The 25,658-nt window shown below is 37.1% G+C and overlaps 2 protein-coding genes across 4 annotated transcripts in view; one reads left to right on the plus strand and one right to left on the minus strand.

Annotated features, from left to right (window-relative positions):
* The window catches only part of MFN1 (mitofusin 1), a 33,723-nt gene extending 30,072 nt beyond the window's left edge, over window positions 1–3,651 (plus strand). For both annotated transcript variants that reach the window (XM_047874487.1, XM_047874486.1), the window contains exons 17-18: window positions 671–805; window positions 2,631–3,651. In XM_047874487.1, coding sequence (XP_047730443.1) covers window positions 671–805; window positions 2,631–2,712 — 217 coding nt within the window. In that variant the 3' untranslated portion in view covers window positions 2,713–3,651. The remainder of the gene's footprint in view (window positions 1–670; window positions 806–2,630) is intronic.
* Window positions 1–25,658, minus strand: part of GNB4 (G protein subunit beta 4) — a 69,396-nt gene that overhangs the window by 2,745 nt on the left and 40,993 nt on the right. Inside the window, exons 6-10 of one of the 2 annotated variants that reach the window (XR_007155543.1) lie at window positions 23,510–23,672; window positions 22,485–22,551; window positions 22,176–22,377; window positions 13,313–13,529; window positions 9,607–9,809 (exon numbers count right to left, since the gene is read on the minus strand). Coding sequence is in view for 1 of the 2 variants with exons in the window: in XM_047874488.1 (XP_047730444.1) it covers window positions 9,703–9,809; window positions 13,313–13,529; window positions 22,176–22,377; window positions 22,485–22,551; window positions 23,510–23,672 (756 nt within the window). In the remaining variant the exon portion in view is untranslated. Of the gene's footprint in view, window positions 1–9,398; window positions 9,810–13,312; window positions 13,530–22,175; window positions 22,378–22,484; window positions 22,552–23,509; window positions 23,673–25,658 lie in introns of those variants that run through there. The other variant, XM_047874488.1, reaches the window with a different exon arrangement.

Raw genomic sequence — 25,658 nt, forward strand, 5'->3', positions numbered from 1 at the left:
TGTTGCTATGATTTAAAGTTTTTGTTTTGGGGGTGCCTGGGTGGCACAGTCGGTTAAGCGTCCAACTTCAGCCAGGTCACGATCTCGCGGTCCGGGAGTTCAAGCCCCGCGTCGGGCTCTGGGCTGATGGCTCAGAGCCTGGAGCCTGTTTCCGATTCTGTGTCTCCCTCTCTCTCTGCCCCTCCCCCGTTCATGCTCTGTCTCTCTCTGTCCCAAAAATAAATGTTGAAAAAAAAATGTTTAAAAAAAAAAAATAAAATAGACATTAAAAAAATAGTGTTTTTTGTGCAAGTCACAAAAGCTCATGAAGTTTTCTTGCCTGTTCTCAGTAATTTATTTCTGTAGGCAAAGGACTCGTAAGTCTTACTGTGTTTCTGAGGAAATATACCCATCTTTTGCCTTTTTATAGCTTATTCATATTCACAACCATATAGTAGAGGTTCATACTGCCTATTGAGCATTTGTCTTGAGGCCAGATGAAATTAAGCCTACAGTGGTATTAAGCCTTAGTGCCATATCCTCCCTTATGCCATTCCTAACAGTGTTCTTTGATACCTTACACTTTACGTATATTTTAAACTTGTGATCTTTTTATATAAGCTTTAAATTAAAGCTTCATTCATTTTCAAAGACATTCATGACTGCTGAAAACATCATTTTTTCTTTTAAGGGAAATGGCAACCACTTTTGCTCGCCTGTGCCAACAAGTTGATATTACACAAAGACATCTGGAAGAAGAAATTGCTAGATTATCCAAAGAAATAGATCAACTGGAGAAAATACAAAGCAATTCAAAGTTCTTAAGGTATTTGAACATTTTTCTTGATAATATGAATGTTTATTGGTCTCATTACCTAAATATAATTGTATTAAAACTTTCTGCATTGGCTTAATTATTATATTCCATCCATATTTAATTCCATATGTTTTGCATTTTCAGTGAAAGCTAATTTCAACAAGAAAAAACAAATCTGAATTAGAAGGAATTTTTTAGGTCTTTATCTAGATAGAACTTTATGTTGAGCTATATTAATCCCCGTTCATAACAGATGTTCTAAAATTAAAAAGTGTGAGTTTTTAGTCCTGTATATCCAAGACCCATAACTTCCATTCTCATTGGGGGATGTGGATGTGCTTAAAATTTGAAGCAACAAGAGTAAACAAGATATCCTAATATGTGGAATTCTGGTTTAATATGATTTATCATGGATTCTGTGGGGTCTAACTAAAGTTTGCTTTTGGGGACCTGACCAGAAGTGTCACCATGAGGTGGCTCCTTGTTGGTAGTCCTGACATTCAGCTTTTACCAATTAGCTGGCTCACCTATGAGTATCATTAAGCATCATTTAATTCCTGCTGCTACTTATCAGGGCTTGTGTTACATAAAATGCCCATATAAGAGCAGCCTGCAATGTCTCCAAATCATAGAGGCTGTCCTTGTGAGCTGAATTTTGGGACATAAACACCTGTGGTCATGTCTATCCATGGTGTCTTAATCTGATCAGCAGTTACATTGTTATTGCACCTTGGCTTCATAATCTCTGCAAAAGATGACGGCCTATCACTTAGACCCCAGCCTCTTTTCATACACACACACACACACACACACACACACACACACACACACACTCCCACTCCCAAGTAAATTTCATTTATCCCATTGCAGCTCTTTTAAGTTAGATCATCCCAAATACAGCCTTTAGTAAAACCATATCCAGTAGTTGGTTTTTTTTTATTTAGGTTTTTTTTTTTTAGTAGTGTTTCATCTTGTAAAACAAATGATACTATTGGCACTTGCTGTAGCTTTTTTATTTTTGTAGGACTTAAGCATGAATAATTTTTATGTGCTAATCCTTTTTCTAAATAAATCCCGTAATATTTAGAATCCCCACTGTTACTAATTAGGCTCCGCAATTCAGATAGAATTTAAGTTACCTAATTAAAAGACAATTGCCTGAAGAAGCATACAGTGTAGTTCATGTGTCCATTAACTTATATGACCTTGACTATATGCCCCCAGCAACAAGACCAAGAGAGAAAAGCTCACCCAAGTATGTGTGTGTGTGCCCTGGCATGGTATGAGAATGGGAGGCAAATCTGTGTTCTTCTACTTCCTAGTAGAAGTTCTTCTAGTTCCTGTTTTCATCTCATTAGGGTATTTGGCTGCATCAAGTATGATTCTAGTATTTAAAAAGATTTTTGGTATACACAGTCCTTTGACATCTGACACCTACTTTATGTATACATAAAACCCGTTCTATACATTGTTTAACTTAAAGGGAATTCAGGGACAATTATGATTCTGTGACTTAGGATATAACTCCCATGTAAGGTAATAGGACTCCATGGTCTCTTAATGCTTTTCATTCTTTCTTAGTCAGGTTTTTAGTTTTTATTTCAGTATACCTTTTTAAGTTCTGGACATTGGATTCTGCGTTTACAGCAGAGCCATAGTAGCACACATACGTACTCTAAAAAGGTTGATAATATTTTAATAGGAGTTCAGATACATGTAGTAGCACCTGACTAGTGATTTTTTGTTTTGTTTTGAAGATTGGATGGAATGCATTTCTTTCTCACTGGCCTTTATGATAATTAGATTGGTATTTTTATTCATTTTTTTAAATTAGAAATAAAGCCGTTCAACTTGAAAATGAGCTGGAGAATTTTACTAAGCAGTTTCTACATTCAAGCAATGAAGAAGAATCTTAACAGTAGAGATTGCTTTGGTGATCATCATAGGAGAAAATGGAACTTGGAAGATTGGGACAGTTTTTTTATGAAATGACTTTAAATATGAATTATACTAACTGTACCTAAGTAGCAAATCCTTGTGTAGATTCTGATAATGATCTATCTCAGGGTGTTTGCATTTCTGAAGAGTATTATATGAGGTCTTTTTAATTTTAATTTTGGGTAAAGAAAAGGCTAAATTGTGTTTAAAATGAATTAAAAGCAACAGAACCAACTATGTGACCCCTGAGGGGTGGGGCCTTGTTCTTAATTAGGGCTCTCTTTGTTTTTGATTCTGAAAAAACTCTGCTTCCTGGCATCCAGGAGTTAGAGAATGCTCATTTCATCTTTTCTCAAAACTAATTTTTGATGCCTACTTTAATGGGAATAGTCATTTTTTCTTTTATAAACTGCATTGCTCTATCAAGGAGAGTGGAATGTTCTTGAGTGTATTGTTTATGCAAGTTACAATCACTTTTGCCATCCTGGCAGGTATGTAAACCACTAATAAATACACTGTTTTTACTCTTTTTTCCCATTAAAATGGATGTAAAATAGTATAAAGGTTTGTTATTATAGTCTCTTATAAAAGTATAAAAATTTCTGGGTCTGAATAGTTGCCTGATCTGTTTCTAAAGAAACATTTTCAGTTTCAACTATGATTACAGCGAGGAAACCTTTCTATCTCAGTTTTAGGAGCAAAGTTTGAAGTGATAAAAATAGCCAAAGATACGGGAGCTCTGACTTTTGGGTGGTTATATTCCTGTACCAATGCCGTTGTTCTTCAGAAGGTACTTGCAGAGGATACTCCTGGATTGTCCCCCCGGGTGGCTTTACTTTTATTTAATTGTATGAATTTGCCAGGGCACTGTTAATATTACTGTACTTTTTAACTTAATGAAATGTTCGTGAGTTCAAGTATTGTCTGTTTCTGTGTAAAAACTAATTTAAACTTATATGGAAACGTGAAAAAATGACATTCTAGGGCTTTGCTACACAAAATGTAGCCTTGAGGATCACCAAAGCAGCAGCATCTAGATGCTTGTTAGATGCATAATGGCTGCATTTGGCAAGGGATACTTTCTCCTTTTCCGTAGAGGGATAACCTGTTAGGCTCTTTTATTCTTAATACTATTTCCTTTCTTGTGCCTTTAAGGCTTCTGGATGCTACTCAGTCTTTTCATAACAGGTGCAGCACTATTTTTCAGGATATCTTAAGGAGAAAATAATATTCTTTAGGCCACAGAAGCCTTTCAAAAATGTTTTTATGCAGAGCAGATACTAGGATGCACTATTCAAATCCAAATACTAGTTTATAGCTTGTTGCTTTATAACCAAAAATAGTACAGGCTGCCAACAAATGGGATTAGGTAACAAATTCCACATGAAAAACTAATGTCTAAGATTCTGGGTACTGCTAATTTAGGTTACAAGTTCAAGACCTTAATCTTTATATGAAAAGTACTTGAACTTTTGACACAGTGTAGTTTGGTATCACCTCATTAATATGGTACCGTGCCTGTCAAAGTTTGACCTCTGGATTATCTGTGTATCACTTGTGAACTAAAAAATACATATTGCAGGGTCTCACCCCAGACCTGTTAAATCCAGGACTAGGTTTGGAAACCAGCCATCTGTTTTAACAAGCCCTCCACGTGATCCTGATGCACACTAAAGTTGGGGTAATACTGGAATAGTGGTTCTGGTATAGTCAATTTATAGTAAGTTTTCCATCACTAGTTTGAATGCATTTCCACCTGATCAAGTTTGAAAATGCATGAATGTTGGAAACAGAACACTAAAATAATGAAACTCAACCTTTACGCCTGGAGATAAGTGCATCAATGACTAAGCCCGTGAATTATACAGAAATTATGTATTTCACAGCTGTAGTTCAAAGTTATTGCACATACTTGATTACTATGTACGTTTGCGAGATTATTTATAAACTTTGTATAACCTTAAACTTTTTATAGAACTACATTTTTATAAGTATGCAAGGTGAAAATAAAACTTGTTTGCCTGATAGTTGATAAATGTAACATTTTTACTGGCATTAGTGAGTTTTAATCTTAAGTTTTGCAGTAGGGCTATAGGTATCTTGGGTCAAGTACTCAACTCCCTCCAACGGTGTGGAGATGAAATGACAACAGTGAATACTTTCATCTACATCCTATAAGCAATCAACTGGTTAATAAGTAAGCTGGCATTCATAAGGCAGTAAAGTGAAGTACATTTATTCCTTGCTTCCAGCAGCCTATTTTTCATTTCATAATTGCCAATGTTTAGATAAAGGAAAAAAGGCTGAGCATGAAATGACTGGGCTTGGAGTTTACTTCTGAGACTTAAGTTTTAGTGTGATTTTTAAAATTAAAACATGCTGTATGCAGTCTGGTTAAAAGCACTTTATTGATTACAATATCAATTCACAGCAATATTTCACAGAGCTACTGTACAAATAAAGGAATGAATCACTGTGCAAGAAAAGATCCAAGAATACTATTAAATCATGGTACAAGTCCATAGTTTGGTTTAAAGCTTTTATAAGAGCTTTAATCTACGTTCACCTTTCCCCAAGTCATTCTACTGACATTCAGAGTCAATTCGCTACGAGTTTGTAGAATCCATTGTAAGTGGGGAAAAAATAATCAGCTTTAAAAACCCACTTATTTGTGGATGCCTTTGGATAAGAATACACAAATCCAAGTGTTCAAATGCTTCTTTGAAAACAATAGAATAGAGCACCATTGTGTAAAAGACAAAAAGGCTTGAAATATCCACCAAGTATCACTGAAATTCCATTAAGTAAAAAATAAATACTACATGATGTAAGATTTTGTTGGGAACACTTAAAACCAGTTGAAACACATAACCAGTTTTTTCATGATGCTGCATTATAACTATTTTATAGGATCAGTAATTGGATTTAAGGAAAAAAGACTCAGGAAATTTTATCAACATGCAAATTGGCTAAATACAAGGTGTACCATCAATCTGTGACTAACTTTTAAAAAATACATCGCTAGCTTAGACATTCAACTACAAACCATCTTAATGAGTACCTATTGTAACCAATATTTTTAAATACACCACTGAATTTAAGACAATTCAAAATGAACAACGGGAGAAACACTAGTAAATATGAAACAGTTCACCTTTTACTTTAAATTTCTCACAAGAAAGACGGTCTATCCTTGTGCATGTTTTAAATTCTCACAGGAGATAAGACAGTTTAAAATTTTGCTTTCCACAATGGCAAAGGGGAAATTTGAAGCTGAACATAGTACTTACTTTAAAAGCAAAAATTTTTAAGCCTTATACTTACACCCTAAAGATTCTAGAAATATTGTTAAAATGATAGGCCAATTTAGAAGATTGTTTAATCAGTTTCCGTAAGTTTAAATGTCAACAGATAAGCCGTAACTGTTCAATATGTGAAACATTCAACAGTAATCAGAGCATAAATTTCCCTGAATGTTTTCACTTTTAAAAAGGTTAAAATCTTATTAAATCTAAGACCTCAATAGTGTTGGACAAAGTCAGTTATAATATTGGCACAGTATATTTTAGAAATTAAAGTTTCATTGTCACCTGGAGAAGTCAAGATCCATTTCTCTTAATAGGTTAACTTTAAAATGGCTCAACACATTCAGAAGTACCTACATCCATTGTGTCTAGGAGACTAGTTTACTATCATTGCAGTATGGGTTCAGCTGCGTCTAAATTACTAAATTAAAATAAGAATTGTCTATTAGACTCTTAAGATTAAAATATTAAACCCAGATTTTTGCCTCTGAAGATAAAACTCAATATGGTGCATGTAACCATGGGATTACAACTATAAAAATCTGAGCTAGGGAGGGACCTTGGACATTCAGTCTAAACCTCTAATTCAGCTGCCAAAAATGAGGCCTGTCCATCAAAGTAGAGAGGCCCTTACTATCAGCTTTTGGGATGATTTGCTGAACCACATGGCAATCATGCTAACTTTTTTTTTTTTTTAGAAAAGAATGTGCTCTTAAAATATTCTTGCAATGGGGCACCTGGATGGCTCAGTGTGTTGAGCATCTGCCTCTTGATTTAGGCTCAGGTCATGATCCCAGGGTCATGGGATCAAGCTCTGTGTCAGGCTCTGTGCTGAGCATGGAACCTAAGATTCTCAAAAAAAAAAAAAAAAAAAAAAAATTCTTGCCAGATCTGAAAAAAACACTCTTTATGAGGTGATTCATGAGGAGTCTACAAATAAAAATGCTGAGGCATATTATGTTTAAATGCTTCTTATAAGGTAAAAGAAAATTAATAGGCACCAAATAAATGCAACATTCTTGATCGAATTCTTTAAAACCGTATTTGGACATAATTTTAGTCTTGAACTAAAATTTATACAGTGCCTCTATATACTATGTTATTCTTAACTGGTTATAGGAAGTCTTACGCACAGCACTTAAATAGACCACCAGCTGAACTTGAGCTTCAGTAAACAAATATGTTTAGCAACTGGAACCTATATTACTGGAGAGCAAAGGTTTAACTAGAAAGTTAATGTGGTCATTAACTAGAAAGTTAATGAGGTCACCATTTGGTCATTATGTAGAAACCACAACAGTGGTTGGTTTTTAGTTGCCTAGTACATATTTAATTATGGGAGCTGCTTTTAAATTAATCTACCCAAGATTTTTTAAATCATTCTATCAACATGTTTAAGACCATGGAAGTAGGCTGTGCCTCTGACGAAAGTATCTTGTTATTAAATTTCAAAGTAGAAGAGATACTTCTCATACATATATATATATATGTATATATATATGTTACTTTGCACATGGCAGAAATGCTTTCTTGAATAGGCTTTTGGAATGAATTGCTGAACTACATGGCAGACCCTCACCTTTTGGGGAAATGAGTACATTCCTTTCAAATTCTCTTGCCTTATCTCAAAGAACTGCTCTTTATGAAATGACAGTTCACAAACATTAACTGCAAAAGGTTCATAGAAATCTTATGTGTTTATAAATATACATTCATGCCTGCCATCTACAATGTATTTTTTTGGTCCTGTATCATAATCTTCCTGTATCCATTTTCCTTTTTATTATTATCAGCTGTTCTTAAAACTGATACATTATAGCTGATTCACTTACTAGCACATTCACAATATAAAAATGAAAATTCACAAGTACAGTTTGGGAGTATTTAGGTTAGGGTTACAGGTGATGAAAAGTTGAGACCTGTCTCAACAGTAACAGATGCAGTTCACTAAATCACAAAACAATGCACTTCTATATATCAGAATAACCCATGACTTCACCATCAAGCAAGACTAACAATCTTCTATTGTCATTTAGCTTCCTTTATAGAAGAAAATCCAAGGGGAAAAGTATCTTTGTTTAAATTTGACGTGAGGGAGGGGTGGGCAGGCCTTCTAGTAACAGACACATTATACCATTTACGAACAGAGGAACTGCTTACTATTTTCCTCTGATTCCTTAAAGAGCTGCTCTTAGAATTTTTCTTTTGGCTTTCAAGTGGAGTCACTTGGATCTAAGCATTCTTTGAGGCAAAACTCACTTAGAAACCAGTATTTTGTGCCAAAAGAAGAAGTACTACAGAAGAGCAAAAAGCTTTAATATTTCTTTCAAATTTAAGTCACAGAAAATTTATATCAATTCAGATTTTGTATTATCTGAACATAAATTCATAAAGCCACTTTGTTACACTACACAATTAGAACTAATCAAGTCTAGTGACTGATTAGATTTTACACTTCTTTCAACAATATAATGTCATCACATTATTTCCTATCTACATGTAGGTCAATGGAGTACACTGGGGAAAACTTCAGATTCAAGGACAGTCCAATCGTTCATCAATCTGAAATAATGAGTGTACCTACAAACTCAGTTCTAGAATATCAAATTCTAGATAAGTAAGCCCAACTATTTAGAGGTCTACTGAAAGTGTTTTGGTCATAACCACATTTTTAAAATGTCAATAATTTTTATGCAATTACTGCTATTAATATAGGTGTTTCTGGGGCGCCTGGGTGGCGCAGTCGGTTAAGCGTCCGACTTCAGCCAGGTCACGATCTCGCGGCCCGTGAGTTCGAGCCCCGCGTCAGGCTCTGGGCTGATGGCTCAGAGCCTGGAGCCTGTTTCCGATTCTGTGTCTCCCTCTCTCTCTGCCCCTCCCCCGTTCATGCTCTCTCTCTGTCCCAAAAATAAATAAATGTTGAAAAAAAAAATTTAAAAAAAAATATATAGGAGTCTCTTATGTATGTCTAAAATTTCAGAATGAAATCTTGATTCCCTGGCCTTCAGATTATCTCCCCCTCCAAGGACTGAAAACAAGCACTTCTTTAAATTCACAGGATGGCCAAGGATGCACCAGAAACTACTGATACTCAAAAGGGTCTCCCCTCAGAAGTACCTAGGCCTGCTAGTATACTTAAACATTAGGCAACCAAATGTCTTTTACATCAAAAAGGAAGGTCAGACTTCAAGAAGACTTTCTTCAAATACAGCACACATACATCTGGAATCACTTCCATCTATCACTGTGCCTACCTCCTCCATTACAGAACTCAAAAATGTGATATTCTTATGTATAGAAAGTTAAAAATGTAGTTCTTAAAAAAAATGCAAACACACAAACATGATAGACTGCTATAATGTGTACATTCTGTCCTACACAAAGAAAATAAAGAATCTGAGTACAAGCAAAAATTCATCAAAGTTAAATTAGCTCAACTCAAATTAATGCACTGGTCCTTTTGATCTCAGCAAGCACCCTTGCCTTTTTTTTTTTTCCACTTTTTTGTTTTATAGTTTACTGAAAGCTTCTTTTTGTATATAATTATCTCAATAGAAAAATCTTCACCTGCAAATATAAGGTAGAATTTTCTTCTCACAGCTATAGGCTGTAGCACTGATTTCTCCAGATAGCAACGGAGAACAGAAAAACCTGCACATGCTATTAATTCCAGATTCTAAGAAAACTGTCCCAAGAGCCTGTTGCCACAGCCATGCCATCATCTGTTACACCTAAACAGCTGACCCGGTTATCGTGACCAGCAAGAACACCTGAAAAAACAAAAAGTTCAGTAAAAAAAATTAGCAACAGACAAGTTTCAGAATTAAACAACTATGTGCATAAAGATCTAAGAGGGTATTTAAAACCTAAATGGGGAGACTTGGTCCCAGGGGTAAGCTACATATGTGTACAAAATACAATTCTTTCCGTTATGTGAATTTTTGACATGTACGTTGGCTCATGCTTTTATCACTTCTGTAAAGTGATCTTATAATCATGCTTATATCTAAAACAGATTATATTTTACATTTCTAGTAAGTTCATGATACTCCAGATGCTGCCATTGCTCTACGCTATTTTCAACAAAAACAAAATTCCAAAGGAAGTTCAGTGAAGTAGCCTTTCACAAGAACAGAAAGAATGTAAGAACACAGGATGCCTGGGTGGCTCAGTCAGTTAAACCCTTGATATCTGTGCTGGGCATGGAGACTGCTTTAGAGTCTCTCCCCCGCCCCTCAAAAAAAAAAAAAAAAAAAAAAAAGGAGGGGGTGTGGGAAATGTAAGAATGAAATTGCCTGACATTACCACTTCCAAAAATACCAACACAGTTTATATATTTTCGTTGTTAAACAGCAAACACTGCAATATTTGGTTATAACTTTGTGAAACCAACACATCTAGTTTTAGTTTTGTCTATTAAAGTTAAATTCATTTGAATAAATACAGTTAAATTTATCTGCTATTCACATCACCACATGGGCTATTCCCAAATAATTGGGAGGAAAATGAGAAATGTGAAGATGTAGAAGAAAAATTGGAATATATCAAATTCAAGATTTTTTCTTTACTGTGTTTGAGTCTGCAGGATCTCTATACAATGAAGCATTATCATTTTCCCCCAACTTCAGGAACAGAAGTTCATCCTTTCTTAACTCCTAATATTCTCTGTAGTACTTCCAGTATGGCAATGTTTAGCAATGGGCAAATTTACAATTACAGGTTAAAATTACAAAAAACGAACAGTGACTAAATAGTCCAAGTCACGTTGGAAAGAAAAATGAATTAGCAATTCACAAGTCACCATTCAATTTTACTGTGAAAGTATACAGTTGAGCCCACTTGAAACCAAGCAGCTGTAAGCAAAGCAACACTCAAACTCAAATATAGGCTAAAACATGGAAAAGAAACAGATTTTAAATTTTGTTATGGATACTAACTGATTCAACCCAGGCAAAACGCCTAGTACCTCTTGAAAAAGTAATTGGCTTTGGACAAGAGTATCTCCAAATTTCTACAGGCAGAATGTGAAACTGTGAACTTTTCTGCCATCTCTTAGGAAAGGTTGTTATGTAGAAAGTTATTCACGGGAATGTTAACATTGCCCCTACTCCCTCGGAAGTCTCAACAACTGTATAGGAGTTTAAAGGTAAGAATACAAACCCACAAGGACAGGACCGAGCCGGCAGTGGTAACAAAACTATACGCTACATGGTAGTACTGTTAGTACTGTTAGTGGACCCCAAACAAAATGCTGAGTTCAAAGCAAATGCTGTGGTATGCCGAGAAATCAATTCACACCGCGGAACCTCTACAAGGGTTACATGCTAGTGGAACCAGCCATCTCTGGAAACAGAAAGGGGCAAAGATGGGGAAAGAAACTAAGACTACATGAGAAAGTGTTCAGGAATCGGACATCGCAGGTCTCTACTCTGAGTCAGATGACTGATCATCTTGTACCAGGGCATAAACCTAGAGACTTATTTGATAGAAAAAGAGAGAGATGATCTCTTAACAAGAAGAAAATGGATCTACTCCAAGATCTATTAAAACCAGCAAAAAGTTGGGGCGGCTGGGTGGCTCAGTCGGTTGAGCGTCTAACTTCAGCTCAGGACATGATCTCGTGGTCTGGGAGTTCGAGCCCCGCATCAGGCTCTGTGATGCCAGCTCAGAGCCTGGAGCCTGCTTCGGATTTGGTGTCTCCCTCTCTCTGCCCCTCCCCTGCTCACACCTCTTTCTCTCAAAAGTAAATAAACATTAAAAAAAATTTTTTTTTTAAAAACCAGCAAAAAGCTTGATGATTAATAAGTATATCAAAGCTAAGAATATAAGCCAAAAAATTAACGTAACCTAATATACACCAAGTGTATATTGCTCTGCAATAGGTACTGTTTAAAAAGTCCTAATCAGGTAAACAAACACTGAATGATGGGAAGGATGTGGCTGTGGTGGGAGGAGCGATGTTAAAGCTGAACCCTCAACAGAGCATGCCATGAAGTTTAAAAAAAAAAAAAAAATCATGACCCAATGGAATTGTTGTTTTTAAACTTCTAAGCATTTAGGGCCACCTGGGTGGCTCACTCAGGCGTCCGACTTCAGCTCAGGTCATGATCTCACCATTTGTGAGTTCGAGCCCCACATTGGGCTCTGCTGACAGCCCAGAGCCTGGAGCCTGCTTCGGATTCTGGGTCTCCCTCTCTCTCTGCCCTCCACCTGCTCACACTGTCTCTCTCTCTCTCTTAAAAATAAATAAACATTAAAAAAAAAAATTAAAAGAAAAAAAGACTTTAGCTTTAAAACAAACAAAACAAACTTCTAAGCATTTGGGGCACCTGGGTGGCTCAGTCAGTTAAGTGTCAGACTCTTGGTTTCAGCTCAGGTCATGATCTCATGGTTCAGTAGATCAAGCCCTGCATTGGGCTCCACAACCAACAGTGTGGAGGCTGTTTGGGATTCTCTCTCTACCCCTCCCCTGCTCTCTCAACAAATAAATATTTTAAGAAAATAGCCTTATAGCTATTCGCTGTTGAGAGTTCAGCCTTAACATCACTCCTCCCACTGCTCCCTCATGTGGATACTAAATAATCCACACTGGAGGGTGCACATGTGTGTGTGCGTGCACACACACATCAAATAAAAGCGATACAGGCATGTTATTTAAAGATATAGAAATGAATACTTAGGAGCTACCTTTGGGAACAGAAAATGTGGGTTGAGGGCCAGAGGGCTGCTGTTTTGGGAACAAACCATGTACTTATTTGGTTCCATAGCATAATTTTGATTCTAAAAATATACACAATACCACTCTGTGTAAGTTGTTATTAATGACAGTCCCTAGGAGGACTTGATACTTTCACTAATATTCTGGAAGCTGCAGGGGAGAACTCAGAGCATGGGGCTAAGGGAAGAGAGTGCAGATCTAGGTTGTGTCCCAGACAGGATCTGCTCAGAAGGAAGATGATTCAGAGCAGTTAGTTTCCTGTTAGGTTAGAAGAAACTGTAATTTGGAAAACACCACGCTGAATTATATTCACTATTTCTCTTTAGAGCAAAACTCACCAAACAAGAAGCTACTACAGAACTAGATGTTACTCTTCAGAAAACAGGAATATAAATATGGTTTATGGGCTGGAAACGCACTCACAGGACAAGGACCATGAATGAGAACTGCCAGGTCATCATTCCCCACAGCTCTAAGGAGAGTCCAGGCCTCGACAACTGATAGGAACCTCATTTCCTAACAAAATCAAAACCTAATGTGGACTTCTTTACTAACCTGCACGATCTCCTTTTAGCGTGTCCCACACGTTACAATTGAAGTCATCATAACCAGCTAACAGGAGGCGCCCACTTTTTGAGAAAGCTACAGAGGTGATTCCACAGATAATATTGTCGTGAGAATACAGCAGTAATTCTTGGTCTGCACGGAGGTCAAAAAGCCGGCAAGTGGCATCATCAGAGCCAGTGGCAAAGGCATATCCATTTGGGAAAAACTAGAAAGAAAAGGAACATTTATTCTGTAAAAGTACACAAAAACCACGTGCTATGGTGGGATGACAGACTCTGGGTAAAACAGACCTAGATTTGAATTCCAACTTGGCTTCTTACCAGGTGAAAAGCTTTTGGGCCCTGAAAATTCTTAAACACTTTGGGCCTTAGTTTCAGAGTGTTGGTTAGGATTGAATGAACTAACATGCAAGGTACATGGTTTAGCACATACCAAGTATTCAGTAAATGCTGGCTCTGTTCCTCCTCCATATGGCTTATTAAAAGATTTAAATCGAACATTACTATTTGTAGAATTTATGTATGTGTACTCTTCAACATTCCAAAATCCCATTAGGAGAAATAAATAGGAAACGTTTTAGAGCAAAGAACATAAATCATCCCAGCTAGGCTAGGCATAAAGTTAAGCTAGTTAGAAAGCTATGCATTATTAGTTTGTAAATCCCTTTTTCTCAAAACCGGCACTACTCAACGTTTTGTTTTGTTTTGTTTTTTTACAAAGGCTTTTTTCATATACCTGTTGGTCATCTGTATTACTTTCATGAACTGACTTTTCATGATCTTTGTTTATTTTAACTATGCTGTTAGTACTTGAAGGAATTAGATGAATATAAATTTTGTTTTTTGCAAACATTTTACTGTTTATAGTTTTTTTAAAATATAAAGCAATGTTTTTTTAGCAATATTCATTTTTATGTAGTCAAGTTCATCTTTCGAGATTTCCATTATTTTTATGAATAAAGTCCTTTCTCAGGATTATTACCTGATATTCAATTTTTTTTTCTAATTTTTAAAAATAATTTTTCACATCTTAATTTTTATCCATCTGGAATTTGATATACAGCATTCAGTATAAGGATCTAACTTAATTTTCTTAAAAGTCAAGCAATTGTCCAGCTATTGACTAAATAATTTTACTGATTTTGTTGTTACACCTTTAATTCACTAAACTCTTATATACACAAAAACATTAGTTCTGTCTTTCTTGTACTTCTACCACATGTTTTTTTTTAATCATAACTTAATAAATTTTTCTATCTGGTATGGCAAAATACTCATATTACTCTGATTCAAATCATTTTATTTTCTCCTTTTTTCTCTCCCCCCGCCTGAATTTCACAGATATTTGATCAAATTTCTTTTCTTCATATTCCTCTGACTCATCTCAAAAAAAATCCACTTGGGTTTAAACTGAAATTTGTATTAAGCCTAAAAATTAGTTTGAGGAATAAATGATTGGTTTACAATATGCAGTCTTCTCATTCAGTAATAGGGAATTTTATTTACTTTTTAAATGTTTATTTTTGAGTGAGTGAGTGAGCAGTGGAGGGGCAGAGAGAGAGAAGGAACAAGCAGGCTCTTTGCTGTCAGTGAGGACCCCAACACAGGGCTCTATTTTACAAACCATGAGATCACAATCTAAGCTGAAATCAAGAGTCTGATGCTTAACTGACTGAGCTACTCAGGTGGCCCTTATTATTATTTTTAAGATTTTACATAATTTCTACACCCAACATGGGGCTCAAACTCACAACCCCAAGATCAAGTGTCACATGCTCCAAATGAGCCAGTCAGGTGCCCCATGAATATGGAATGTAAAAACCCTCACACTCCCAGATGATGGTGGAGGAAGGGAGTGCTAACAGGTTAACAGGTTCTCAGAAATCAAGTACTTGTATTTTAACAGTAATGTGAAACACTTCACCAAACCCTTACTGCTAGAGGCTAATGGTTTTGACCACTTCCTTCCATTCTACCAGCTAGCAAGATCCTCTGTGTTGTTCCTTTGCTGGAAGTTCAGCAATGCCATTTGCATACATTTATCAGCATGTATGGATTCAACCCTGTTCTCTACCACAGACCAAAACCGAAGCTATAGGGCCTGCACTAAAGGACGCCTAGTGGAGAACACCCAATCAAGACGACCCTTTTGGCTCCGTGTTTGGGGGCCACAGCATGCCAACATTCTATGTTCAAGAGACAGGATGACCAGCCATCCCATTTTGCACAGGATAGTCTCTGTTTATGCCCTTCTCCCTGGCAAAATTAATAACTGCACTTTTTCACACTGAAAATTTCACATTTCCCAGTTTGGATGATATATGCTCACTCTACCAATACAATGAACTAGTTTTAACTGCTCTCAGAGCTACAGGAAATTAGCCCTTAGGTAAGATAGCCTTTAGAACGGCAGGAAATATATAGATTTAAATGCATCTGGCAGATTTAATATACACTCAAAAGTGTGTGTGATGTTGGCAGTTCATTTAAGGTGGGTTTTGTGGTGGGGGTTGTTTGTTTTTAAATGGCAGAGAAGAGCTTTCTAGTACTGAATTCTTTGTTTTTTAAGAATGGGTGTTTGGCGGCACCTTGGGTGGCTCAGTCGGTTAAGCATCAGACTTTGGCCTTGGCTCAGGTCATGGTCTCAAGGTTCCTGAAATCAAGCCCTGCACTGACTGGGCTCTGCACTAACAGTGCAGACCTGCCTGGGATTCTCTCTCTCCCTCTCTCTCTGCCTGCCTCTCCCCCACTTTCTCTTTCAAAATAAATAAATAAATAAACTTAAAAAAAAAACAAAAATAATGGGTGTTTGCTTTTTATCAGCCAGCTTTCAGTATCCAGAATACTGACAAACTGATATTAGGAAATATATTAACAAAAATTTCCATAATAAATCATTCTTTTTTAAAAAAAATTTTTTAATGTCTCAAAAATAATGAGACACAGAGAGACAGAGCATGAGCAGGGGAGGGGAGGGGCAGAGAGAGAGGGAGACACAGAATCTGAAGCAGACTCCATGCTGAGAGGTCAGCACAGAGCCCGACACAGGGTTCGAACTCACGGACTGTGAGATCAGGACCTGAGCCGAAGTCGAAGTCGGACGCTTAACCGACTGAGCCACTCAGGCGCCCCATTAAATCATTCTTATAACTAATTTTTACTTAATATTTTTCTTCTTACTTTGACACATTTTTGGATTTGATTTGCTATAATTTCTCCTAAGATGGTTTTATCTAGTTTTAAGGGGTACCCAGTCTTGTGTTTTGGTGTAAGGGTTATGCTAGTTTGACACAATAAACTGGAAAACTTTGACCCTTTTTCTGTGTTTAGGAACAGATTTAATAGTGCTCAAATTTTCTGTTCCTTCAAATGAAGTATGAATTATTTGCCTAAAACATACATGGGTCTGTAAGTTTTTTTAAAGCTATTTTTTTGTTGAAGAAAATTATCAAGCTATGCAAGTTTTTACTTATTGAGACAGTTTTTGGAAAACTATTTAGAATGACCATAAGTTATACAGTATATATTTTAAGATTTTCAAAGTCTTTAAAAATTTTTTTAAATAAAACAAAATCTTTTATCTGTGAGTAATATAACCTTTACTATAGTATCTTCATTTTGTATATCTGCAATTTTTATCCTTTTCCTCTTAAGTTTACTAGAGATTTAGGGAGCAAAGTCTTAAATTATTGAATTTTAAAATTTTCTAATAGTTTTCTATTTTTGAAATTTTCTAAATGTTCATTCAAATATTCATTGAGCACCTACTGTTCTGAGTGCTAGTCAGGTGATATACAGAAGTCAACAAAACGGACAAAAATCTGTCTCCGTGGAGCTTATATTCTTGTGAAGCATACTATAAACACAAAAAGTAAAAAAACAAGCATGTTAGATAGGTACTAAGGAGAAAAAAAATAAAGCAGGAAAAGGGAAAGGGAGCATGGGCAAAAGCTTAGAGTGTCCAGGGAAGGTTTTACTGAGAAGTACTTAGTAAATACACCTCCCCTTGCCCCGTAGGAGGTGAACAATGGGCTTCTGCTGGGAAGACTGAGGGAGGGGGGAAGCTAGAAGGTGACAGCCCCCATGGGGGATGTGTGGGGGTGGGGGGCAAGGAGGCCAGCGTGACTGAGGCAGAGTGAGGACTGGGCAGATTGCAGGAAGAGGTAGGCAGCATGGGTAATTGGTGATCATAGGCCCACAAGCCCTACCTAACAGGCTGATATAAACCCCTTGGGACAGTTTTCCAGATTTTAGAAAAGTAATATGCTGTATATAAAATTCCACTGGGTCCTGAAGTAGTGCACTGTAATAAATAAACACAACGGTGTGTATTGAGTGAGCAACACGGTCAGACTAAGTGGGGTAAGTAGAGACTACATACAAATAGCTCTTTGTCCTTCCAGTGAGGTTCTGCCACAGAGTAAGTCTACACTAAACTGAAGGGAAAGAATGTCTTTCAGAACTTTGCAGATGTGACAGGTGCAGCTGCTCCAGGGCTGGATGGACTGCAGGTAAGGGGCAGAGGGTAGATCATGGAGAGCCTGTTGGTTCAGGTAAAGGCTCTCACTTCAATCTGTATTTCTGCTTTTCTCTTTACCAGCTCCTTCCTCTCACCCTCCTGGTGTGAACTGTTCTTTTTCCTTTTTCCGAAGTCCTGAGCTATTCAACCTCAGGTTTATTCTTTCTTTTATGGCCTACTATGTGAATGGTTATCCGTATGGTGCAGAGTGAAGTAAGTGTATTCAGTCAACATTATTAAACTGTATTATTTAATCCTTAGGGTTTTTTTCTTGACTACCTAGGATATCAATACCTCAAAGTTGTATACAAAACTCTCTTACACAATGGTGTTTTGGGTTCATTTCTCCCTTCATTTCTAATGGTTTTGGCTTTACGGGCATTTCAGTGTTATGGCTTCCCTACAGACCATCTCTTATTAACATAAAACTTCTTTAACTTTTGTTTCAATTTTATTTTGTTTAATAGAAATATAGTAATATTACTAACATTTCTTTTAGTTTAAGGTGTGCCCACTTTTTCATTTTTACTGTTAGCCATCCTGGGCCATTTTGTTTTAGATGTAGCTCTTGTAAACACAGAGTATGACTTACTCTGTATCTTTTAATAGTGGCAACCATACACATGTATTGCCCTGAGTTATTCATATTTGGTCTTAATCTCGTATCCTATGTCATATTTACTGGAATTTTTCTCCCTACATTAAATATGACCTCTGATACTTAAAATTCTTGGTTCACAATATTTCTCCCTCAACACTCAGTGGATATTGTTCAGAAGCCTTTAGGCACTGTCTATTAGGGAAAAGTGTGAGGCTAGCCTGATTTTTTTTTTTTTTTTGGTATCTAGGTAATCTACTTTTTCATTTTGAATATTTCTAGGATTTTTTGGTCCTTATGGTTTGATATTTTAAATTCAAGAGGATGGTTCTATGTTGGTCTTTTAAAATTACTTTCAAGTACTTGGCAAGCCCCTCAAAATTGGTTTCTTTCTTCAGCTCACTTTATGCTTAAAAAATTATTTTTTGGCTATACTTCTGCTTTCAGCCAAAATGGAGTAATGCTGATCACATTTACCCCTATGCTGAAAAAAAGCAATTGAAATGGACAACATATATGAAACATGGTTCTAAAGACACTGGATATGAGTCAACAAAGAAGAGTGGTCCCTGAGAGACAAGACACAAATGAGGTAAACTCCATAACTGACCCCCCCTTCCTGCCTGGAGAGTTTACAGGTCATGGTGCCAGGAAGGGGAACCCAGATGAAGCCTGCTGATGTCCCAGAGTTGAGGAGACGGAGCTAGGCATCCAGGGAGTCCAAGGCAGCTAGAGTTCACAGGCCAGAGCACCAGAGAGGACAATGCTTGGTAGACAGAAAAGTCAGGAGATGATGAGGGGCCTCTCAGGTACTCAGCTGAAAACTGATCACAGGTGTGTGAGGAAACTATTCAAGCAGGGGAGACACCCATAAAGATAACAGGAAACTGATGCCCATGCAGGGCCAGGAATGATGCTTGTCCAACTGTAGCAAGAGGGAAAACTTCATAATTCACTGGGAAGAGAGAGGTTTTCCCTCACTGGTGGGGCAAACTTAAGCATACACAAAATGCTGCTCTGGTCCCACCTAACAAAACTGAAATGTAAGGCCTGAAAGGATCACACTATTTCCAAATAACTATAGCCTAAAACAAAGCAATATTTATATAAATAAAAAAATATCCAGCACCCAATAAGGTAAAATTTACAATGTCTGGCTGGCATCTAATGAAAATCAGACATGCCCTCCCCTACTTATGCTCTGTCTCTCTCAAAAATAAACACTAAAAAGAAATTTTAAAAGGGGGGAGGGGCGCCTGGGTAACTCAGTCAGTTAAGTGTCCAACTTCAGATCAGTCATGGTCTCACATAAGTTCAAGCCCCACATTGGGCTCTGTGCCGACAGCTCAGAGCCTGGAGCTTGCTTCAGATTCTATGTCTCCTTCTCTCTCTCTGCCCCCCCCCTCACTTTCTGTCTCTCTCGCTCTCAAAAATAAGTAAACATTAAAAAAAAATTAAAAAAGAAAATCAGACCTACAAAAAAGAAGCTATGACCCACAATTAGAAAAATCATTCAGCTGACACAAACCCAAAAATGTCATGGATTAACAGAGAAGGATGCAAGCAATGTCTGAGATTAAAACGTACACCATATGGGCTTAATGGCAGATTAGACACAGCAGAAGAGTAGCGACCTGGAAGACCTAGCAACAGAAACTATCCAGAGTGAAAAACAGCGAAAAAAAAGGCTGAAAAATAAAAGTAACACAGCAGAAGCGAACTGTAGGAACACTTCAACTGTCTTAATATATATGTATTTGGAGCCCCCAAGGGAGAGGAGACGAAAAATATATTTGAATGATAATGGCTGAAAATTTTCCGATTTTGACGAAAATTGTAACCCACAGATCCAGACACAAGAAATGTGAAGAACATTACACAAGATACATCATAATAAAGTTGCTTAACCAAAAGAGAAAATATTAAAAGCAGCCAGAGAAAAACAAAGGACACACTGTGTAGAGACCAAATATAAGCATGAAAGCACATTTCATATCACTACCAACATGGAAAACAATGGAATAACACCTTTACGGTATCAAAAGAAAAAAAAAAGTGAAAATACCTTTAAAAAATGATGGCAAAATAAAAAAAAAAAAAACTGTTTTAACGATTTTAAGTTAATCTGCACACCCAACACGGGACTCGAACTCACAACCCTGGGTTCACAGGTCACACGCTCTTCTGACTGAGCCAGCCAGGCACCCCAAAAATATTTTAGACATACAGAAGCCAAAGGACTTTAGCAGATTTACACTATAAGAAATGTTAGAGGAAGCCCTTCAAGAAGAAGGAAAATAGATGAAAATCTGAATCTATAAACAAGACTGAAAACAGAAAATGGTAGCTATGTAAGTAAACAAAGACTTTATTTTTTAAATGTCCCTTAAAGAGTATCAGCTCCTCAAAGCAAAAGCAGTTATCAATGTACTGTGGAGTTTAAAATATATAAAAGTAAAATTACAACAACTGCACAAAGGCTGCGGGGGGAAATGGGAGTGTTGTTATTACTCAACCATCAAAAAGAATGAAAGCTTGGGATGCCAGGGTAGCTGGGTCAGTTAAGTGTCCGACCCTCGATTTCTTTATTGCAGCTCAGGTCATGATCTCATGGTTCATGGAAATACAGCCCCAGTTTGTGCTCTTGCTCTTTCTCCCTCCCTCCCTCCCTCTTTCTCTCTGCCCCTTCCCCAGTTGTGCACATGTGCTCTAAATAAATATATAAACATTAAAAAATAAATAAATAATGAAATCTTACCATTTGCAATGACGTAGTGGAACTAGAGTGTATTATGCTAAGCAAAATAAGTCAGAGAAAGACAAATACCAGATGATTCCACCCATATGTCAAATTTAAGAAACAAAATAGATGGAGGCACCTGGGTGGCTCAGTCAGTTAAGCATCTGACTTCAGCTCAGGTCATGATCCTGTGGTTCACGAGTTCAAGCCCTGCATTGGGCTCTGTGCTGACAGCTCAGAGCCTGGAGCCTGCTTCAGATTCTGTGTCTCCCTTTCTTTCTGCCCTTCCCCTGCTCACACTCTGTCTCTCTCAAAAATAAATAAACATTTAAAAAAACAGACAAAATAGATGAACAGAGGGGAAGAAAAGGAAAAATGAAATAACAAAAAAAAAAAAAAAACAGAGGGAAGCAAACCATAAGAGACTCTTAACTATAGAGAACAAACTGAGGTAGCTGGAAGGTAGGTGGGTTGGGGGATGAGCTAAATGGGTGATGGGAATTAAGGAGGGTGCTTGTTATGATGCACACTGGGTATTGTATGTAACTAATGAATCACTAAATTCTACTCCTGAGGGGCACCTGCTTGGCTCAGTCACTTAAACATCCAACTTCAGCTCAGGTCACGATCTCAACGGTTTGTGAGTTCCAGCCCCACGTCAGGTTTTGCGCTGTTAGTGCAGAACCTGCTTCAGATTCTGTTTCCCTCTCTGCCCCTCCCTGGCTTGCTCTCTCGTCTTAAAAAAGAAAAATTTTTTAAAAATTGCAATCATAGTACTTTTGGAAATCCTAGTCACATCTATACAGTTTGGCATCTGACATACATAGAATAATTGTAACTACATATGACTAGTTCATTCTCATATGCACTGGGTACTTATTTGAGCTTAAACTACTTGTGGTTACCCATTTGGAGTTTTTGTTGTTAAAATCATGTTGTAGACTTCAACAGTTTAAATGCACAATAAATTTTCCTTAGAAATTCTATTTACTTACACTGACAGCATTAATATCTGACACATGTCCAGTGAAAGACTGTCTACACATTCCATCTCGAATATCCCATAATTTTGAAGAGGCATCACAAGCACCAGAAACAAAAGTCCTCATGTCAGGACTCAGAGAAAGACTCATCACATCTCCAGAATGCCCAGTGAATGTGGTGGTCTGCTGGGCAGTTTCAATATCCCACAAAGCACTATAATAAAAAATAAATTATAATAATGACAATTATATCTTGTTCTTATGTTAGTTCCTACTACCACCCTCAACCCCCAAATCAGTATTCTTGTGGGCCACACTTACCAAGTTGTATCTCCTGAACTTGTGACAATTTGGCTGTCATCTAAAAATCGACAGCAGGACAAGTAGCCTACAAGCATGAAAGCAACACGTTTTAGGTTGGCTGTGGTTCATGAACTCAATTACCATGTGAAATAGTAATACTATAGATTTTTTTAAATCAATACACGGGCAACAAGTGTTAGTATAATCTGTAGTTCTACTTTTAGTTACTTCAAGTTCTATACTGTCTGCAACTAAATTGTATCAAAAGCTCTGATATTTACTATGTCAATGGCATCTTATTGGATGCTCTGAGAATTATAATTAAGGCAAGAGTCCCTTCTGTCTACTAGAATTACCTGAGAGATTCCTTTACACAAGTATCTATCATCTATGACAGACTGGGCTGAGTACATAGGGAAATCCTTCAACAATACTGTGAGAAATTAGACCCACCTCAGGGAAGGCTTCATGGGGGGGGGGGGGGGGGGGAAGAGTGGGTCATGTGAATGCTCAGAATTCACCAGTATTTCAAATATGGAAAAGGCAAAAAAATGACATTAGAGATTTTTGTAAAAAAACACGGTCAAGGATTCAGAGAGGCAGAAACCTGGTGCGTGGAAATAAATTCCTTATTAACACCACCAAGCAAATGCTATACACTACTGTATACACACTCAGGTGTACATATTGGCAAATAAAGCAATGCATTATCACATTTTTAAGTGTTTTACACTGTGTATCTAATACATACTTCCAGTTACATAACTAAGTACAGATGCCAAAATCCCATCATTGTTAGATGGTTGTAGAGAAAACAAAGTTATTTTGCTTTCTTTTTATGTTTTTATTAAAGTTATGGTCATCATTTGTATAAGTATAAAGTATGTGTGTTCCTGATTCATAGTAATTTCTACTCTCACTTGATTGACACTCAACCTTCAGCAGCCAGGCACAATCTGTCACTCATTCCCCTTGATCGGTTTGGTTCATTCTTTAGGAGTCCTCCTACTTGGAAGGAAAGGACACTACTTAGTGAAGCTCACCTGTATGACCTGGTAACTCTCGGCTCACTCTCACGTTTCCCTCTCTGGTTTTTAAGTTATATATAGAGCAGATGTTGTCCAGTCCTCCACATGCAACATAATTACCAGAGGGGGCATAGGCACAGGTCATCACCCAGGAGGACCTCAGAGGAATAGCGTGCATCTGTACAACAAATATAACACACAAAAACTGTTACCAAGATTACAAAAACAGTCCACTTTTCAAACCTATTTACAATGAAGCAAATATTACTAAAAATTAAATGCATCTAAAAATAAGCTGAGGGGCACCTGGGTGGCTTAGCATGGTTAAGCATCTGGCTCTTGATTTCGGCTCAGGCCATGACCTCAGCATCATGGAATCAAGCCCTCCATCTGGTTCCATGCTGAGCATGGAGCCTGAGATTCTCTCTCACTCTCCCTTTGTACCTCCCCCACTCAACGCCTGCTCTAAAATAAATAAATAAATAAAAATAAACTGAATTAAAAATGCAATGGTTTAAGTGAACAATGAAAAATACTAATACATACTAAAATACCTATTTTTTTCTGTATGAACCTCAATTCATTCAGATTTAAGTGTTCTCATCAGAAATTCTCTTGGGGTACCTGGGTGGCTCAGTCAGTAAGGGTCCAACTCTTGATTTCGGCTCAGGTCATGATCTCACGGTTCAGGAGCTAGAGCCCTGTGGTGGGGTCTGCACTGACAGCACGGAGCCTGCTTGGGATTCTCTCTCTCTCTGACCCTCCCCTAATCGCATGCACACACACACACTCTCTCTCTCTGTCTCTGTCTCTCTCTCAATAAATTAATTAACAAATAAACATTAAAAAAATATTATTTTAAAAGAAGCAAGGACACAGGATGTTTCAATATCAATCTACCCATTCAAAACTTTAAATGCAAAATGTTAAAGAATAAAATTCTTTGTTTTGGCAATAACACTCAAAAGAGGAATTTCCTCCACTATAGCACTGAACGACACAAGTCTCAGAAGCAATTAAAATGGCTCTTCCATGAAAAGATGGCAGTATGTCCTTCTAATAATAGGATATATACTCTGTGCTCAAATTCAAAAAATGGTAATAGTTTGCACTGATCTGCCTACACCATTCTGGTGCCTTGTTACCCAATACCAATTATTTCCAAGTAGGTGGCAAAATTTAGTGTATATGGGAATAGCAAGGCTAAATAGTTCAGAGAATCAACACATTGTATTATTACTATTATGTTCTTATTTAAATCTAAAATATCTTTAAAACTCTATTTTTGTTCTAGGAAAATATAGTTGAAAGACATGCTGGATGGGCTGATTAATATAGAAAAACTGTTAGAAATCTGTCTTGCTAGCTTTAAAATCTCAACCAGACTGAAGCTGTTTGCTTCACAAAACTGTACTTTTAAAACTTTAGTAAAAATAGTGATATAAGTATATATAGAATCTAACAGGTATTTGATGTAAATTTTCCTGAAGCTTTTCCCCTACCACTCCACACTTTTTCATCAAGGATTCCTTCCAATGGACAAAACAGCAAGACCCCCTGGGGTCTGCCAAAAGATGGGAAGAAGTTGTAATCTAGAAGATGTAATCCACCTCTAATCTACTGCATCTTCTGAGCACTCCAGAAACAAAAATCAATGCCTAGAGTACCAAAGAAAGGGTTCACAGTAGCATTCTGGCACACCCACAACTAGAAACAAAAATCTCAGGGTCAATGCCACATTAGGAAATGGGAATTAAAAAAAAAAAAAAAAATCATTTACAGGGGCACCTGTCTGGCTAAGTCAGAAGAGCATATAACTATTATTAACTTTTTTTTTTAAATTTTTTTTTTTAACGTTTATTTATTTTTGAGACAGAGACACAGCATGAACGGGGGAGGGGCAGAGAGAGAGGGAGACACAGAATCGGAAGCAGGCTCCAGGCTCCGAGCCATCAGCCCAGAGCCCGACGCGGGGCTCGAACTCGTGGACCGCGAGATCGTGACCTGAGCAGAAGTAGGACGCCCAACTGACTGAGCCCTACTTATTTATTTTTTAAGAGCATCCAACTTTTGATCTCGAGGTCATGAATTCGAGCCCCACATTGGGTGTAGAAATTACTGAAATAAATAAAACTTAAATAAAATTAAAAAATCACATATTTAA

Source organism: Prionailurus viverrinus, chromosome C2, assembly GCF_022837055.1.
Source record: "Prionailurus viverrinus isolate Anna chromosome C2, UM_Priviv_1.0, whole genome shotgun sequence".
Taxonomy (NCBI): Eukaryota; Metazoa; Chordata; class Mammalia; order Carnivora; family Felidae; genus Prionailurus; species Prionailurus viverrinus.